We start from the raw sequence: 17,858 nt of genomic DNA on the forward strand, positions 1-17,858 counted from the left end.
CCTACTACCAGCCTTCAAAAAGAACCAAACCCCACACTTGTATATGGGTCAGTCATCATCATGCTTGTCTTCCTTACTTGAATGAGAAAAGCAAAGCTATGGGTAGCAAGTTTTTTTTAAAACCTGGCAATGATCAGATGCCGCCTTGTGGAAAACAACTCCTGGTTCCTTCAACTTCACCCGTGAAACGGCACTGCCACCACTGGGTCACCAACTGCTCAGGGAGCCCAGCCCTGGCACACACTAGCACAGATAATCCCTTCTCCAGCAGCTACTGGGCTTTCAAAAAGATCTTTCTGCTTTCAGTCCCATATTTTATGTCCAGAAGAATGCCCTCCTCTAAAAATTATCAGCTATTGAAAACCAAAACCTTCAAAAATAGAGTAGAGCACTCTTTGTCTGGCAATAGTTACTAAAAAAATACACATGTATACAATGTCATACCAAAAAAAAACACCAAAGGGAGGAACCTGTAAGGGCAAATGGGATTCTCTCTTTCTCCATTTGCAACACGTAAGAACTTAAAAAAACAAAAGTAAATCCAAACCGAGACCAGGCAGTGGTGTACTGCAGCTCTGGAAATGACTGTAGCTAAAGGTCGGGATTTTGAGTGTCAAAGTCCAAGAGAACTGTACGCAATGTCTTCATTGTGAGCAGGAGGACAGATCTGTTACTTTGTGCTAACACAGAACTCCACCTGCAAACAAGATGAGCTGTAGTGACATCGAGGTGGGACACCTCGAGACTGCCAGTCCTGGACACTCACAGGTCCTGTTTAGCTTAGTGCTCAGATCAGTTATACAGCCCTTCGGCACGCAGAGCTATCTAATCTAACTCATCTGTCTTTACAATATGCCTGTGTGGGAAGGCAACATCTTTCCAAACGAGAGGCTGTTTCAGAATTAAGTGGCGATGACCTCGTACCCAACCTGGCAGACGTCTCTTCCAGCCATTTCAAAGATTACAAAGACCTAGGAAACCCAGGTCTCCTAAGCCATATGCAGACACATCAACCACTGGAACAACTGCTGTTCCAGGTGCTTTAGAGGTAGTTGGTCCCTTTGCAATGTTTAGCTTCTCAAATCATCAGCAGCCTGAAAAATAGACCTGTGTCTATAAACCCAGTTATCTGTGTCAAAACGTACCTGAAGTGAAACACTAGGGCATGACTTTTGACAGAGATCACCTGAGTTCTCACTATCAAATGCTCAAGACAGGAAACATGATTCTAGCGCTTATCATATTGGTCACAGGTGACCAACAGGAGTGACACAAATGGCAGGCCTGTCATTACCAACATTCGGAGAGACACGGCTGCGTCAGAAAAGCAGTATTTAAAGAACCACCAGTATTTCCTCTTACCAGTAGCACAGATGACTCTGTAAAGCAAAAAGGTATTCATTGAAGCTTTCTATCGGTTTTTCTTGCAGAACATAATCAATACGACGTCCTCCATTTAGCATTCCAACCTTCACTGAAAAGTCTTCATCTTTTGGAGGGTCTGGGCTTTCAGTGATCTTTTCAGCTAAAATTAAGAAGTTTAAGATTTAAACTATTTTCAAGCACAGTCTGCTTGACTGTAATCTCGAAATATCACCCACGTTCCCTGCTATAATCTCCTGCAATAAGACAGGAGCCTAGATAACAGCTTCAGCAGACTGATTGCACCACTGTGCAGTCAAAAAGGTTACTCCAACCATACAAAACCTAACAGTTTACACAGAGTTTGTTTGAATAGCAGCTCAGGTATAGCAGCTGAGCAATTTTAAAAACAAACCCCACTGTTTTTACATAGACAGATCAGTCATTCCAAGAGCAAATAACCTGAAATGATGTATTTTTACATCCCCTTTGCCTAGAGTCAATCACTCTCCTCAATTTAAAGCAGGAGGAACACCTTGTCTTTGTAAGTACAGACAGAGCCAGCATTACTGAACACCAACAGATAATTCTCAACTGGGAAGCCTGCCCTTGGAATCATTAGGGGTAACAGTTGTATCTGACTTTATTTTCCTCAACAGCTCATCCCAAAGCCTCATCAGAACACTACTGACCAGAATAAATCTCACAATTATTTATTTGTGTTAATTTGACCTCAGAAGAAGGAAAACACAACTGATCTAGACACCTGCCCTTCCCACAGAAAGTTGAAAGGTTATACAAACTCAAGCCCAAAATACCCTCCAATAAAGACTATTAACTTCTCCTTTCCTAAAAGACAAAAAAACCACAGCAGTAGGTCTTAATGTTAATACACCTGTATTGGGTTTGTGTGGCCAGACTTTGGGAGGGTGCTACAGGGGTGTCTTCTGCAATTAGATGCTAGAAGTTTCTGCCATGACTGATGAAGCCAATGCCAGCCAGCTCCAAGACAGACCCAAAGGTCAAGCCCATCAGCCACTGTGGTAGTGCCTCTGGGATAAAATATTTAAGAAGAGACAAAAAAAACCCCACCTGCGAAACGGCAGCTGGAAGGAGGAGTGAGAATATGAAAGGAACAACTCTGCAGACACCCAGGTCAGTGAAGAAGGAGGGGAAGGAGGTGGTGCAGGCATGAGAGCAGAGATTCCTCTGCAGACCGTGGGGAAGACCCTAGCGAGTCAGGCTGCAGCCCATGGAGGTTAATGGCAGAGCAGATCCACCTACAATCTGTGGAGCATCCCACACTGGAGCAGGTGGATGTTCCTGAAGGAGCCTGTGACCCCATGGGAAGCCCACACCAGAGCAGGCTCCTGGCAGGACTCGTGGTCCTCTGGAGAAGCATACACTGGAGCAGGCTGGCTGGCAAGACTTGCGACCCCATGGGGGACCCACACTGGAGCAGTTCAAGAAGATCTGCAGCCCAGGAAGGATTCACTCATTGGAGAAGTTTGTAGAGAACTGCAGCTTGTGGGAGGGACTCCACACTGGAGCAGGGTAAGAGTGTGAGGAGTCCTCTTGAGGAGGAAGGAGCAGCAGAGACAACGTGTGATGAACTGTCCACAACTCCCATTCCCAGTCCCCTTCCACCACTGGGGGAGGAATTGGTAGAGAAACAGGGAGTGAAGATGAGCCCAGGAAGAAGGTGTTTTAAGATCTTGCTTTAAGTCTCATTACCCTACTCTGATTTGATTGGTGATAAATTAAACTAATTTCCCCAAGTCAAGTCTGGTTTGCCCATGACGGTAATTGCCGAGTGATCTCTGCCTGTCCTTACGTCAAGCCATGAGCTTTTCGTGGTATTTTCTCTCCCCTGCCCAGTTGAAGGGGTGGAGTGACAGACTGGCTTTGGGCACCTGGTGTCTAGCACAGAGGCCTCCTTAATAGGGTCAGGAACATCAACAGCAAGCAATCACTAGGATACTCAATTCTCTAATTTGAGCTCAGTAAGTTACAAGAAAAACATCAATGTGTCCACATACCTTCTACCACTTGTTTTTCTTCTTCCTCTTTGATTTGGTTAGCTACTTTCTCCAGTTCTGCTTGCAGCTGAGTTGAAGATGTATGAGCACGTGCAAATTCGTTAAGGGTCTGCCATGCGCTCTTCAAAGAGCTAATAAAACCCTGTTTCAGGTCAGATCCCATACGAGAGAGAGAGTCTTTCAACTCTAAGAGGGAAAACAAAGAAAATCACCATAGTAGAAAGATTTAAAATTATAAGCTAAAACCAGAACGATGAAATGATGGAACCCTGTTCAATAAACATCTCAGTTATGAGGAGAAATGAGCCTGCTATATCATGAACGTGTGTTTCTTGCTTCTCTATTCCATTTAAAAAAAAAATAGGTGAAATATAATTAAAACATAATTGATTTCTCACTAAATGGGTCAATGAGTTAAAACCCAGCAGGTTTTAACAGTCCAACAGCCTCCAAATCCATAAGGGTCTCCAGAAATAGCTACACCAGCCAACCCCTCACCACCACCACCTCCCACAATGACTCCTAACCTTCCTCAGTGCTGCCAATGCCTTTTGCAGCAGTACTGAATTTGGAAAAGCACTCCCAAACAACCCTGGCCTGTAATTCTGCCACAGCTCAGTAACTGCGTCACCAGTAACCAAGCTGCCATTCAATACTGGTGGAAAACTCTGAATGAAGGAGAGCTCTTCGCTCCAAATGGTTAGAACCACATGGGTCTGTGAGATCAGGGCTCATGACTATTCCATGGAACATTAACCTACAGCAAAGAAAAAACAGTAAAGAGCAACAGACCATATTTTTCTCCTTCACTATACACATTTTTTGAGAGTTGTAACCCAAAACATCCCGTAACAAGCACCTTGTCTAGTCCAGGAAAGCAGCCTTGGTCTAACGTACCATTCTAAAGCACAGATGCTGCAGAATTCCTCTGTGCCTGACGGCAGGCTTTCAGGAGGGCTCCGTGAACTTGTGCAGCAGTAATATTGTCAATCACACAGCAAAACTGACTCCCTTATTAGGTGTAAAAATTTCAGTACAGCACCTCGATGGGATGTGTACTTGTGAGCAATAAAATCCAGCCCCTGCCCACCAGTGGCTATGGAACCATGTTTTTCCTCAACATTTCCAGTACTGAACAGACACTAGTTAAACACTTCATCGTGGTCATTAGGGGCAAGGTAAAAGAAACCAGTAAAATTACCTTCTGATACACATCGTCTTAGAAATCAAGGTGAACAAGTGAGGTACAGCAACCTTGAAATGGGACTTTGGTAATTAGAAGCTAAAATCTGGAGGAATTGTGATTGTTAAATCTGAATGCAGTTGTGAGTGCCCCACTTGTGGGGCTGGGAGGAATCCCCTCTGACGTTTAGAAAAACGTGGAGTCAGATACCCAGGAACATTCAACAGTCTCCTGAAATTTTGCAATAGTCCAATGCATCAAATGAGTAAATCAGGAATGAGACCCATATATGAAATAAGTTTTCTTTTTACCCAGATGAAGTCTTTTTCTGCCTTTATGATGTGGAATGAGAACTGGTTTTAAATCCATGTCTTCAATGATCATTGGTTCTAACCGGTAAGCTACTGGATCAAGCTGTTAAGAAACAACACATTGACATTTTGTTATCTTAGAAATTATTGTAATTACCACATTTCAGTGAAAAAAGAAAACCCCTGTTTATGATTAATAGAGATTAATAATTTTTTAATTCTGTTCTATTTCAGTTTACAGGAACTCAGCTCATGACCATTTAGTTTAATCGTAAGGTTAAGCAGGTTCCTTAACTAATTAGGTCTCCTCCTACAGACAGGAATTCTAAAGAGGAAACACAGCAGTGAAAGAGCAGCAAACTTTTCTTGCACTCTGATGATCTCTACCAACACGTCACTGTCTAATTGTTAAACAAGATGGGACAGAAGAGGACAGATGCACTGCATGCTCTACAAAACCTCCAAGGACTTCCAAATTTCCCAGAATCTAAATTGGGGACTCAGAAAAGTCCTGTAAATGGCTCAAATACAAACACTTAATAAAAATCTACTAAAGTGGCTTGTAATTAGTGAGGGAAAAAACCTGTTCTTTAAAATTCTGAAAATGAACAGGGCAAATATTACCAAGCCAACCCATACCTAGAATGTTAGGTGTGGGACCTACAGCCAGCTCTACCCCTCTTGTGCAGTAAAGACCACAAATATTTGGAATATACATTTCAGTTGGGTCATTTTTTAAAAAGAGTGTTTTGGGAAATGTGCGTATGGAACAGCAGTCATCACGCTCAGAGGTTAAAACTTGATATTCTGCACTGTAGTCACCTGCAACAGTCGAGACCAAATCCCACAGGTACTGCGCACTCACCGGGTGGTAGATATTGAAGAATCCTTTGCAGGTAGGAAGCCTGTAGTTTTCATCAATCTTCTCCACACCTCTCACAGTAAGGAACACACCGATAGGAGAACCGAGAGCAAAGAAAATATCGGGTTCAAAGTCCAGTGCGTTGTAAACCACAGAAACCTTACAGAGAGAAATCAGACACGTAACCTCTCAGAACCGCCAGCCAGTGGATGTAATGCTTAGGGAGGGAGGAAAAGGTTTGGGGTTTTTTGTTAAGTTTGAGGTAAAACTTAAATGTACCAGCATAAACGGATCAATTTAAGCCACCACGTTAACTGTAAAGACTCAGAACCATCCAATTTTAAATCACTCACAGTTCTGCTTCTGGGACAGAACCGTGTTTACAGCTCACCCACCGCTGAAAGAAAAAATGAATTGTAGTGGCGCCCTTGTTATAGGAAGTTTTGCTTTAGAGCAATCTAACCCACTCTTCCAGCCCTCCCCCCTGCCAGAGGTAAAATTCAACATAAACATAACTTTTGTACAACAATCAAGTGAAGTAGCAGAGAGTCTTCAACGTTAAAAAAAAAAAAATCCCAAACAAACCCAAGCAAGAGGACAGCGATGTTCCAAATGAATGTTTTAAATCTGTGTCATCTCACCTGGCCAGTCCCAGCTTCAAAGTACTCATAGTCTATGTTCACAGAAGAAACGGACGCACCAACTGGAAGCTTCCTCTTTGAGTGCAGCTGACCAGCCTCTGAGGGGGAGACAGAATTAACTGTCTCTTTCGCTTTCGGGGCATCTTCCTGAGTTTGGAGTGTGGCAGCCAGCACTGCTTTCTTCTCTGCTATTGTTTTCTTTTGTTCCTTTAGAAAAAAGTTACAAAACCAGGAAAAAAATGGTTATTTCACAGATGCCAAAATTCCTTTGCATCATATCCATGATATTAACATCATATCCGTGATGTTGACAAGTATGCTAGAGTGGAATTTTCTCCGCAGCAAGGAAGTCAGTTACATTTGCTTAACAACTTTTTATTTCACGCCTGAAAAACGCATTTACCTGCTTGGCTGCTCTGTCTTTTACAAAATTAGCTATTTTCTTTCTTGGTCCAAGAGGTATGCCCATTTCCTTCAGGTCATCGACTGTACACATGAGCTGAAACAAAGTAAACGTACACATCAAAGAGGACTTTATAGCTTTTCTAGTAATATATATAATTTAATTTCTGATTGGCAATGACTTGGATAAAACATTTTATAAAGTTACAGAAATCACCAAAAATTAGACACGACGCAAAGTGCCTTCACATAACGGGGGGACACCCCACACCAGAAAAAAGAGAGTCACGTAATATTTAGTCTTCACGTCAGGCATTAATTACCTTACCTCTGCAATTGCTTTCATGCTTCATGGTACCCTAAACTCATACAGAAAAAAAACCCCTACAAAAAACCACCCAAACGTAAACTGCCATACCCTGGGCAATCCCCATAAGTCAAGTGAGCATTATCGTACCAGAGACTCCATGTCGATCCGCTCGTGTTCAAACGTGCTTGCATACTCCGACAAACTAAGCATTTCCAGAGTCTTCTGCAGAGTAGGAATGTCATCCTCTGCTTCAGGCTCACAAAGGTCATCTCCAGAAGTAGCAACTGAGGAGCCCAAGGAACTGGTGTCTTCAGTCATCTTAACAAAACAGCACAGAAACAACACCACATCATCTAACTGCCAGAAGAGTATGCAGCAAGTAAAGTTTAATTACTTTCTTTAGAAACATTACTATGTTAACTTTGTGAATTTATGCCAACTTCTAGTCAAGCGGGGCACAGATTTTCCCCTAATAATAGACCAGCAAAATACATACTTAAAAGTTACTGGGAGAGGCAAAAGGTTTCTTGAGCATTCCCACATTCAAAGATATTTCCCTTTAATCACCAAACAGCTGGTCACTGTTTCTAGCCTGAACACAGGTTCTCTCCCTCTTATGCATCACCCCCATCATTCAGACACTGTTAAGAACAAGTTGCATGTCCTCCAGGGTCAAAGCTGACATTCATGATCAAATCCTATGACTGGCCTACCTGAAACTAGAGATGAAATTAATTTGTCTTGAGAAGTGATGGTATTTAAAAAACTGCACATTTCCACTAACATGTTAAAATGTACTATCAGAACTCATAACTGGGTTTCAGCTAATAAATTCAGAAAGCTTAAGAAAAAGTTGCTGAAAATATCAGATCTATTTGCCTGGAACAACTAGCAGCAAGTTACCTGTTTATCATGAACAGCCACGTCCTTTCCAGACCCATTAACACCAGAGAATGGTCCAGTATTCACTGATGAAGCCAAGTCCTTCTGGTTAGATAGTATGTCAAACAGAATTAAGGAACCTGGAAACAGGAATCAAAGTTGCCTTGGGGAGAAATGCCAGACTTTCCTGTCTCTAAGTCCCAAGCAAGATATACATGCAGTAATAATAGCAACATATAGATTGAGCAAAAAAAATGGCCGAATTAAAGCTCAAATACCCACACCTGAACTCGAACACAATCACTCTCAGCGAGAAGCAAACCTTTTTTCCCCTGTTTACGTTTCGTGTAGTTGCCACAATTAAACTATCTTTCCTTAGCCATCTTAGACTGCTTGTCCAACCGGAGGAAAAGTTTGAGCCGAAAACAGTATGTCGTATGTCTTTATAACACTTACTCTATGTCCCCCCAAATTATCTTACTTGTACTAAGTGGGGGTTCTGAGACACAGAAGTGACCCACCTAACGAGATACGAGACAACCTGTCAACTTTCAAACACAAATTAGACACTAAGTCTTCCTGAAGGAGTCTGAAGGGGAGAGGAGGGAAATGCCAGCATCCATGAAGCACTGACCTTCTCTTAAAGCTTTATAAACTTAGCTGTCAAGAGTGTTTGACTTTTAGTCAGCCGTATTCTGAAAGGCAGCCATGCCCTACCAGCTATTCCTAGCCTTATGCCTAATGAAGGGCTCATTTCCCTCAGTGCAGCGATGATGGTTTTACCCCAAACCTGTGCCTTAGACAATTACCTAAACTGTGCCCAGCCACAGAGACTCCTCCTTTGAAATCTGGGTTGCGACTCATGAAAAGTGCATACAAACGATTCATTTCCATCCCCACTTTATCCACGATCGTCTGACAGTAGGTGGGGCTGTTGTAAAACAGGATGTCAAGGAGTGTCTCATTGGTGAAGTGGCGCAGGCGTCCAATGCTCGGCAAAGTGATTTTTTTTATGTTCCTAGGAACAGAAAATCGTTAGAAGCAGAATGCATTTTCCAACACTGCTCTCGCACAGGAACAGGGAAGGTCTGTGAGTACATTGATTGAAATGGAGAAGAAAAAGAACCTGCATATAAAAATTGAAAGTGAAACTGAAGTTAACAGGCAACATCACGCTCTCTTTTTGAAGAAAAACCTTGATGTCCCCATCTGCCTGCCTGGAGTTAAGACAGCTGGGGTGGAACTGTTTACAGATTAGTTAACAGATCCTTCCTCAGGACAACACTGTGTTCAAACGTGAATCAAAGACTAAGGCTATGAAAGCAACATGACTTGACTGAGCTGGAACAGCCTGGAGAACACTGTGTGCTCTAAGCGGTACCTGTTGCTACCCTCACAACTTCTACTCCTCCATTTCTGAGCAAGAGAAAACAGCTTGAAATGTCAAGCAGCAGCAAAGGGATAGGCACCAAGAACTCACTGTGAAACAGATTTTTCAATGCTGTAACACTCCTAGCCAAATACAGACTCAGCTCAACTGCCTAATCGTAACTCAGGCACTACTCTAGGACTCAGCAGAAGGTTCAATGACTTCCTCAGAACAAGGACGCTGACATCCAGGGTCAGACTCCAGCACACTGCAGGAAGGTACAGGAGAGAAATCTCTCCACTCTGAATTGTACCACCTGTTGCTGGATAATCCATCTCCACACTCACCTCCTCACACTTAGGACCACCACTTCCACACACTCACTCACCACCGTGGATCAGTGCATTAGCCACTTTCATGAAAATGCCATACTGAGAAAGTGTGTGTGTATGCATCCTGTCAGTCACTGTCATGAAAATAAACACAAGAAAACACTCCACGTGCCTTTGCAGCTTTGCCCATACTCATCAAAATGTTAATTAAAAATACCAGCAATTCTCTTTTGTAACCCAGGCATATAGTTATTCATCTAGCCTAAAGAGCAGATCCACTTCACAAAAGCCGTTAAGATGCAGCTTGCGTGACTTTCTCAACATGAAACAATACGCTCACCTGTCTACACCTGTTGCATCTCCGTGCAGAGAACTGTGCCAGTGAACTGGGAGGAATTCCACCCTGCTCACCCTGCGTTCCTCCAAAGATTTCTTAAAGTGAGTCTGCAAGAGCTTCAGAGACACAGTCCTAAAATCATCAACTGTAGAGAAGAGCAGCGATGAAAATCTGATAGCAGCCGTGCTCAAGTAACACAAAATTGTAAACACTCTTTTCCCCCCGCCTCCAATTTCAGACATAGTCAGAATACAAAGGAAGGAAACTATGAAGTGGAAAAATCTTTCCAAGTATTACTCCTCTAACTGTAAGAAAACATATTTTTTTAAAAGTGGATTTTCTAGCAAGCTTCAATTTATCTCACGGTTAGTGCCTTTTTACCCCATGCCCTTCTTAATTCACTCAGCTGTACTGGAGTCTATCTAAAAAAACCCCAAAAGAGCAAACAAAGAACCACCCCACATGCAAACCTCACAAAGCAAACACATACACCCACACCACAAAAAGCCCACACATGCCAAAACCCAAACCAGGCTGCTAGTCTAGTCTACTGCTGAGGATTGGTAACAACAGTCAAAGGCACAAGTCTGACAAAAGACAGATTCCGCTGCACAGAATTTTTGGAAAATAACCAGGAAAACACTGAACTTCTTAACATTAGACAACCGGTTTTTGGGTTTGTTTCGAAGACATGCTTGTATGAATACAGGACAGAGACCCCCACACTTAGACAGTGCAGAATACTCATGGAGCACGCAAGAACTTACCACATTCAACAATGCTTCTAAATCTCAAGTCACACACAGGACCTATGCCATGAACCATAAATACCAGGTGGTCAATTTGGGACATTTCTCCTGTAGAAAACGAAAAGAGAAAATTCAGAGTATGTACTGTGCTGGTGAATTAGAGTCAAGCAACTTCAAGATGTGTAACAGGCTTGGTCCAGGAGATAATACAGCCCACAGGACGCCTCGATTAAAAAACCCCACAGCCAGATAACCTCTTTCAGGCAGCGCAGATCAAGGAACAACTGCAATCTTTAGTCTGTAGGCACGAACAGCGCGTTGTCACTCCACCCGCTGTTGTCCGCCTTCTGCACAGACCAAACAGTCCGCTCCAGCTGCAGAGTTACAGAGAACAGTAATCACATACCATCGGGAACGTCATCATGGTCATCGTCAATCCCACGTTTCACTACCCTCGGTCTTGCCTGACCATCCTGAGTGCTGCCCCATTCATCTGGCGAGGCAGAAGGTTGGAACTGAACTATGACCTGAAAAAAAACAAGTTGTCCAATTTTACACACAAACCATCTCCTGATTTGTGTTGCTGGTCTGAGAGCACTGCAAGGGTTAACATACCTTTGGACTGCTTTACCTGGCATCTGAGACTCACCTGTTCTCTGTAGTTAGCACATACTCTTTCTGTTATGTGAGGAAACCAAACACTACCCCTACTTGTAACAACAGTTTCATGAGGAAAAAAAGAGAGGAAAAAAAAAAAAAGCGCAGTGCTTTTACACCAACACTAGAAGTAGCCCAGAAACCCCAGAAGCGCGGAATTCAGTAGCACGGCTGTTTGTAAGACTGACACTGACTCCGCAAAGCCCGAACTCCTATCTGTGACCCCAAGAGGCTTAAGCACTCCTTCTCTAGGTTTTTTCACGTTAAGGAAGGAAGTCCTTAACGAGCATTAATAAATGCTTGAAGTGGGAGCAACTGTGATCCTTTCTAGCCCTTGGATTATTTTAACTATTTATTAATTACTGCGAGAAGTGAACGGTTAACAGCATTGGTCAATAAGGCTCAAGTCTGTGTTTAACCACATGAGACTGTTAGCAGAGTATTTAAGTAACTTTTAAAGGGTTTTTTGCTACACTTTCTCTGGGCCTAAAAAGAGTTGCAGCAGAAGACTCTCATGGCTTAGATACAAAAAACTAATTGCCTTACAGTTAAAACTCTTCTCCACATGAAAGCTCTTAGTTTAAATTACCTTCCATTTGGTACAGACTGTCTGAGATAAACTACTTCGAATTGCCTCCCGTTTGCTGCCAGTTACGCTTGGTCCAAGCGTTTACCATGCAAACCTTATTCCTCCTAGGTTTCAGAAAGTATTGTCTCTTAATTGGTCAGCTGCACACGGAAGCAAGCAGGAGTTCAGTATTCTGTAAACCTCCTCACCTTGAATGCACACATATCCAAATATCAACAAGTAATTTCAAGCAGGACTATGACTGCATTCAATTTACGCTTCCATCTCTGCACATGCGAGAACCAGTTGCCAAAATCTCCTACCTTGGGATTATGCATAACAATTGTCTCCCCATTTGGGAACTCAAGTCGCCGATGCCATTGATTTGTAGTTACAGCTCTTTTATATTCTGCCTGAAACAAGAAACAAGTTACACACAATCATTCTCAGACAAACTATTTTTTTGGCCTTGTGCATCATCTCTAACGTTAAGGTCACAATTTCCATAACTTTACTTATACAAAAGTGTCACGTGAAGCACTACACTGTGATTTCAGGTCACGGCGGAGCAGGGCCTATGCGTGAGCAATGCAGCCTTCTAGTCTCTCTCCGGGATTTGCTTACCTGTGTTCCAGAAGTGCATTGCAGAAAGCATTTTACTGAAACACAGCAATATTTCTGAGACCATAAATACAAAGAACAGTCAAGTTCTTCATGAAGTTTACATAAAGGTAATACTAACCTCTAGCTTCTCACTGAAATCCTCAGTGTAAGGAATAAACCGGCTGTCCTTGTCTCCCTTATAAAACCACATGCATCGCCTCACTTCAGAAGGCTCCTCCTCCCAGTACACGGCTTTCCTCATTCTGTCATAGAGGTAGACATCATAGCGTCCCCCGTCCGTGCTCAGAACCACGCTCTCAGGATCAGGCTGGACTGTGACACACAAAAAGTCACACTCGGTTGCAATACTAACATACACGATCTTTTTTCTCTCCTGGCCCAGCCCAAATTGCTTCTGTGATGAGTATTAGGCCATTAAGACAGATGGTTATAACATGGAAGAGGAGATTCATAGCATTAGGCAATCACCGTGTGGCTCCTAAAACACTTCTATTTGCTCTGTACACAACAAAAAAAGCTTTGACCAACTCCCAAAGACAAACACTTATTCCAGAGCTGACAGAGTTCAACAAAAAGGCAAACCAAGACGCTAGTTCTTTGTGAAAATGCAACATCCACTAAGGACGTACATCTCAACACTGACAGCATCAAGCAACAGATAACTCAAGTGAAATAAATTAACTTGCACAAAATACATCTTTGAGAGATGCAGTACCGTGCCGTATGGCTGCCACGTCACGCTCCCACAGGTGACTGCCATTACTCTCGTATCTCCCTGCTAGCCCTTCTGGTCACTTCCAAGTCAGACATGACTTACCGGAATTATAGACTTCCTCTAGTTTCGCAGAATCCAGAACACTGAATGGCATCCATATCTGCTTGTCCTCCACCTCCTTACAGTAGAACCAGTGCGGCTGAACCGGCTCATACTGGTTCTGCAGCAAAGCAGCAGGTGCCTGGACCAGTGGACCTGCTGGCCTGGGAACTGGGAGCTGTGACTGAAGCTGTGGAAACTGAAAACACATACGGGCTCATCACCTCAATCTCGCATCGTCCTACCGAACTGATCTGTGCTTTGCTACAGAGAACACTGAGCTTTTCTCTCTAACGTTTTCCTCCCCACGAACATTATCTTGCAGCCTAAAAACATTACAGACAAGTTGTCCACTTCAGCATGTTTTTGAAAACATACACCTTTTCAAATTGAGAACAGACACGCATTTCATTCCCACAAATACTGTTAAAAATTCTTATGGTCCATCACCTTCATTACCTAAACCCAGTAAGATTTAAAATATGCTTTTAAATTTTCAAAACTCAGGCTGAGCTTATTTCTTATGGAGATCACACTTGACATAAAAATAAAAATGCCCTTGCGATGCTTTCTGTCATTGCACAATCTTTCTATTCTTCATTCACAAGAGCAGCAATACAGCAACAGCTCAGGCAAAATAAAAATCATTTTCGTTGTTTTCAAGGAAAACTTGTCAGGTTATCACTAAGCTATTCGCATTATTTTAACAGTGTTTTTGTGAAGGCAAAGAAGAATGGAGATTAATGCTTTACATCACACAAAATCCCCAACCAATGAGCTTCGAAGCGTTTGCTGACAATTTACGTGACTTAAATCATAGTGTGGAAAAGTCCGGGCTTCATCAGCAAAACCAGCCTGAAGAGGTTTTTAGCCCCTATCTTGCACATGGCTGAGTGACCCCATTTACAGCAGAGGCACAATCAACGCAGCAGCACAGGTGAAACAGCAGCAAACTCCGTAACAGTCAGCAAAGGGCAACAGAACTTCACAACCTGGCTTTGCTTCTGCGCACAGCAACAGCCTCAGGGTACACTCACTACACAGATGACAAGCCTTCCTAAAGCAGCAGCTCCAGGCTGGTCCTGGTGAAAAGATTTTGCTACCAGAAATGGTTCAAGACTTCTTCTGGGGTTTTGGTAGAAAAAGAAAAATTCTTCAGGAGATACAATATGCAATTCAAAGAGGAAAGTGACCTAAATAGTTCTGTCCTGGTACCAGGACATGGGGAATGATTTACATACCTGTGTCAATGACCCTGGAGGTGTCTGATACATCTGGGCAGGTGGCACAGAGGATGGTGGGGGAGCAGGAGCAGGACTCTGCTGCAGCTGCGGCGGAGTAAGGTAGGGGTTAGCTTTGCTGCTGAGAGGGGTGTGCCGATACGGGTTATACCCCTGCTGAGGTGTTCCTTGGGGAAGAGTAGAGGCGTTTGCAGGCGGGGGACCGCTCTGCTGGTAAGCCACGATTCCCCCCTGTGAAGCAGGCGGCGCGCTGTAAGAGGACTGAGACTTTGGAACGTGCGGTGAAAAGGCATTTTGCCCATCCTGTGACCCAGACACAAGTGGAAGCGAAGCTGGAGGCCTGGAGAAGGCTGGTGCTCCAACAGATGGTGCAGTCGTTAAGGGTGGCCGCCCAATACTTCCAAACGGATCACTTGTACTGGGTACTTGAGAGAAATAGTTGAAAGTCTGTGGTGGATTGGCGCTGGCAGAAGTCTGACCCAAGAAGCTGTCCTCTTCACCAACATCCGCAGAATCATCTGCAAAAACAAAAAGATCACTAGAGATATTGTGAGAAGTTCAAACCAGTTAGTGTAGATAGTCAAAATGTTCTGAAACATTGTCAGCTATTACGAAAACTCTGTTGGCCCTCATAGAGCCCCAAGGAATTACAAAGTTTGCATACCCTTGATGGTTAAAAATGTCACAAAATGAAACAAAAGACACAACTTGTCAAATATCCCTACTTCCAGGGCACTGAAATCCCCTCAGATGTCCCTCATGCCCACCAAATGCAAGAGCAGCCTTGGTTCATTTCCTGACACCATGAAAACAGTTACTAAGAATAGGACTTAACGGTCTGGTTTGCAGACCAGACTCAAAAGTAACACTTAAACACATTCCCAACTAAGTCAAACCTACTGTCTAATCAATTTATTCTCATCTGCTCCTTCAGCAGAGCCCATCTCATTTGACCGGCGAGGTAGCCATAACTCGTCACGCCAAGTCATCGGACAAGAGGACTAACTCAAGAGTGGCACAAGAGTTAAACCTCTGGTGCAGAAAAGCCCCCATTCTGTGTAACTGCAGGAGAGGGCTTAAAAAGGTGCAGAGCTGTGACTGCCCTTCTGCATTGAGAAAAGACATAAAGCGGGTCCTGTCAATCAGTTTCCTGCTCCGCAGCGATCTAGTCGCACGTGAAAAGGAAGTGGTTTGACATGATGATAGGCGCCCCAGTCAGCTCGGTCAAACCTGTGCTGGTCCAAGCACCCCTGCCTGCCTGCTGAGGGGACAGCACCTTGCCAGCAGCCAGCGCAACATGCAGAAGTCACGTTGTCACCTGCTCTGGCAATCAGAGAATCGCCAGGCCATGGGGGAGAAACCACAGAGTGATCATTACTTCCCTGCTCCTCAGTCCGCAGCCAAAGACAGACCAAGCAGCTCTGCAGCTTGCCTTTATCCGCAGCCAACGGAACTGTGATCTGGAGAATTAAGGGAGCACAGGGGAATCCACAAGAGAAGTGTCCCTAGGAAGCTGCTGTTCTAATTAATTAATCATAAAAGAAGCAGCTGCCATGACTAAAAAGGACTATTTTAACCATCTTTTATTTAGTAGCCATTCAGATGGTGTCAATTTGAGGCATCACCCGCATTACCAGTTTCTCTTACTTTCACCCACAGCCTTTTATCGCACTGTGAGGAACAAACCCCAATATCAACGCGTGTCAACTGTTGTGTGGAGAACACTAAAACCATTTCTGAGCAATGACCCCAGTGACGTAAGGCCTATGGATTTACCTCCCAACTAGAAGCAGAACAGTCATTTATACTGCAGCAAAGGTCTCAACTTCTCGGCAATAAAATTCTTCTTCTTGTCACATTTCATAAGCACAGTGGAATGGGAGAAGCATCCTGCATTCTGCCCTGCCAGTTCTCAGCTTTCCCGAGGAACAGCTGGCAGAGCAGGCCTTTCACTTCACCACTCCTTCCCCTTTTTCTCATTTCGCAAACACTGCGTCGGGACATAAGCCCGGACTGGCAGAAAGACAAGGGCTGCCTGCAAGTTTAAGTTTTCTCATGGGCGTGCAGCTTTAGCACACAAGGGGAGCATTCTTCCCCTACACAAAACAGCCTGTCTTCAACAGCAACGGTGCGACAACCTCCGGTACAGCCCTCCCCGTGCAAGGCGGAACCTTGTCCTTCACAGACTGTCCCCTGACAACCACAAGTGACATCAGTCCACTTCCTCACAGGGCACTCTCCTCTCTGCCTACAGGAGGAATACTGGCTACCTCACCACACCAGAGCCAGAGACTGTATCTTCTACCACCAAACGGCAAAGCATTTATTACTCACTCTTGGAGACACACACTAGGATTCAAGATGCATCCTGCTCTATGCAGCCTGGTCCCTATGACACCTGGCTGGACAAATAGCGAGTGCAACGGACCATGGAAATAGAGCACTGAGGAGGATGTGGGCCTGTGGGCCCTACTTGGACCAACCTGGAGTGGGGCACAACCTCTGACACCAAAATTCTCTCCAACTGCAAAATTAGGAACCTTCCTCCAATCGAATTCCAAGTGAGAAGGCGAGTATATGATTCACCCTATGAATGAAATCCCACCAGATTTTCTCCCTGACTAGCTTCAGAAATCTTCAGGAAATTGCCACGAGAGAGACAGTCATCTGCACAAAGCTCCTGGTCAGACTAGCACTCAAAAATTGCTTTTTTAAAATAAATCAGAAACAATGTATATTTGCAAGAAAGAAAAACTTTAAGGACTGCACAATAGAAGCAGTAAGTGTATCAGCTACCTAGACACCTCAAGTAGGAATAATATTCTAATGCTTTTATCCCTCTACCCCCCAAAAAAACAGTTTAATTTGCACAGGCATGTGTTTAGAACACTATCAAGGCTTCAGAAGGAAAGGATAATAAAACCACAGTTATATTTACAAGGAAAGTGCCTGTTTAATGTGTTATTTCCACAAAGAGAAAATAGAAGATAACACGGAAAAGGAGCATTAAAAAAGAGTGAGCGTGAAGTACAGCCCTGAATGGAAGCACTGACAGCTTTTGACTGCTGAAACAAACACGCGATGAACTGAAAACATGGTAATCACACACACCCCTCCCCCGCCCCGTTCAGACACAGAGCTCGGACCCAAACACACACCTACTGGGCACACGCAA

The 17,858-nt window shown here is 43.8% G+C and overlaps 1 protein-coding gene across 1 annotated transcript in view; it reads right to left on the bottom strand.

Moving 5' to 3' along the window:
• The window catches only part of SEC23IP (SEC23 interacting protein), a gene marked incomplete at its 5' end in the record, with an annotated part of 16,431 nt that extends 1,230 nt beyond the window's left edge, over positions 1–15,201 (bottom strand). Inside the window, 16 exons of the mRNA XM_010137623.1 lie at positions 1,363–1,525; positions 3,402–3,587; positions 4,896–4,998; positions 5,761–5,916; positions 6,399–6,605; positions 6,802–6,897; positions 7,258–7,428; positions 8,014–8,132; positions 8,802–9,010; positions 10,034–10,175; positions 10,798–10,887; positions 11,186–11,306; positions 12,328–12,417; positions 12,747–12,940; positions 13,446–13,641; positions 14,684–15,201. Coding sequence (XP_010135925.1) covers positions 1,363–1,525; positions 3,402–3,587; positions 4,896–4,998; positions 5,761–5,916; positions 6,399–6,605; positions 6,802–6,897; positions 7,258–7,428; positions 8,014–8,132; positions 8,802–9,010; positions 10,034–10,175; positions 10,798–10,887; positions 11,186–11,306; positions 12,328–12,417; positions 12,747–12,940; positions 13,446–13,641; positions 14,684–15,201 — 2,761 coding nt within the window. The remainder of the gene's footprint in view (positions 1–1,362; positions 1,526–3,401; positions 3,588–4,895; positions 4,999–5,760; positions 5,917–6,398; positions 6,606–6,801; positions 6,898–7,257; positions 7,429–8,013; positions 8,133–8,801; positions 9,011–10,033; positions 10,176–10,797; positions 10,888–11,185; positions 11,307–12,327; positions 12,418–12,746; positions 12,941–13,445; positions 13,642–14,683) is intronic.
• Positions 15,202–17,858: the final 2,657 nt, after the last annotated feature.

Source organism: Buceros rhinoceros, unplaced genomic scaffold (assembly GCF_000710305.1).
Source record: "Buceros rhinoceros silvestris isolate BGI_N320 unplaced genomic scaffold, ASM71030v1 scaffold18830, whole genome shotgun sequence".
Classification (NCBI taxonomy): domain Eukaryota; kingdom Metazoa; phylum Chordata; class Aves; order Bucerotiformes; family Bucerotidae; genus Buceros; species Buceros rhinoceros.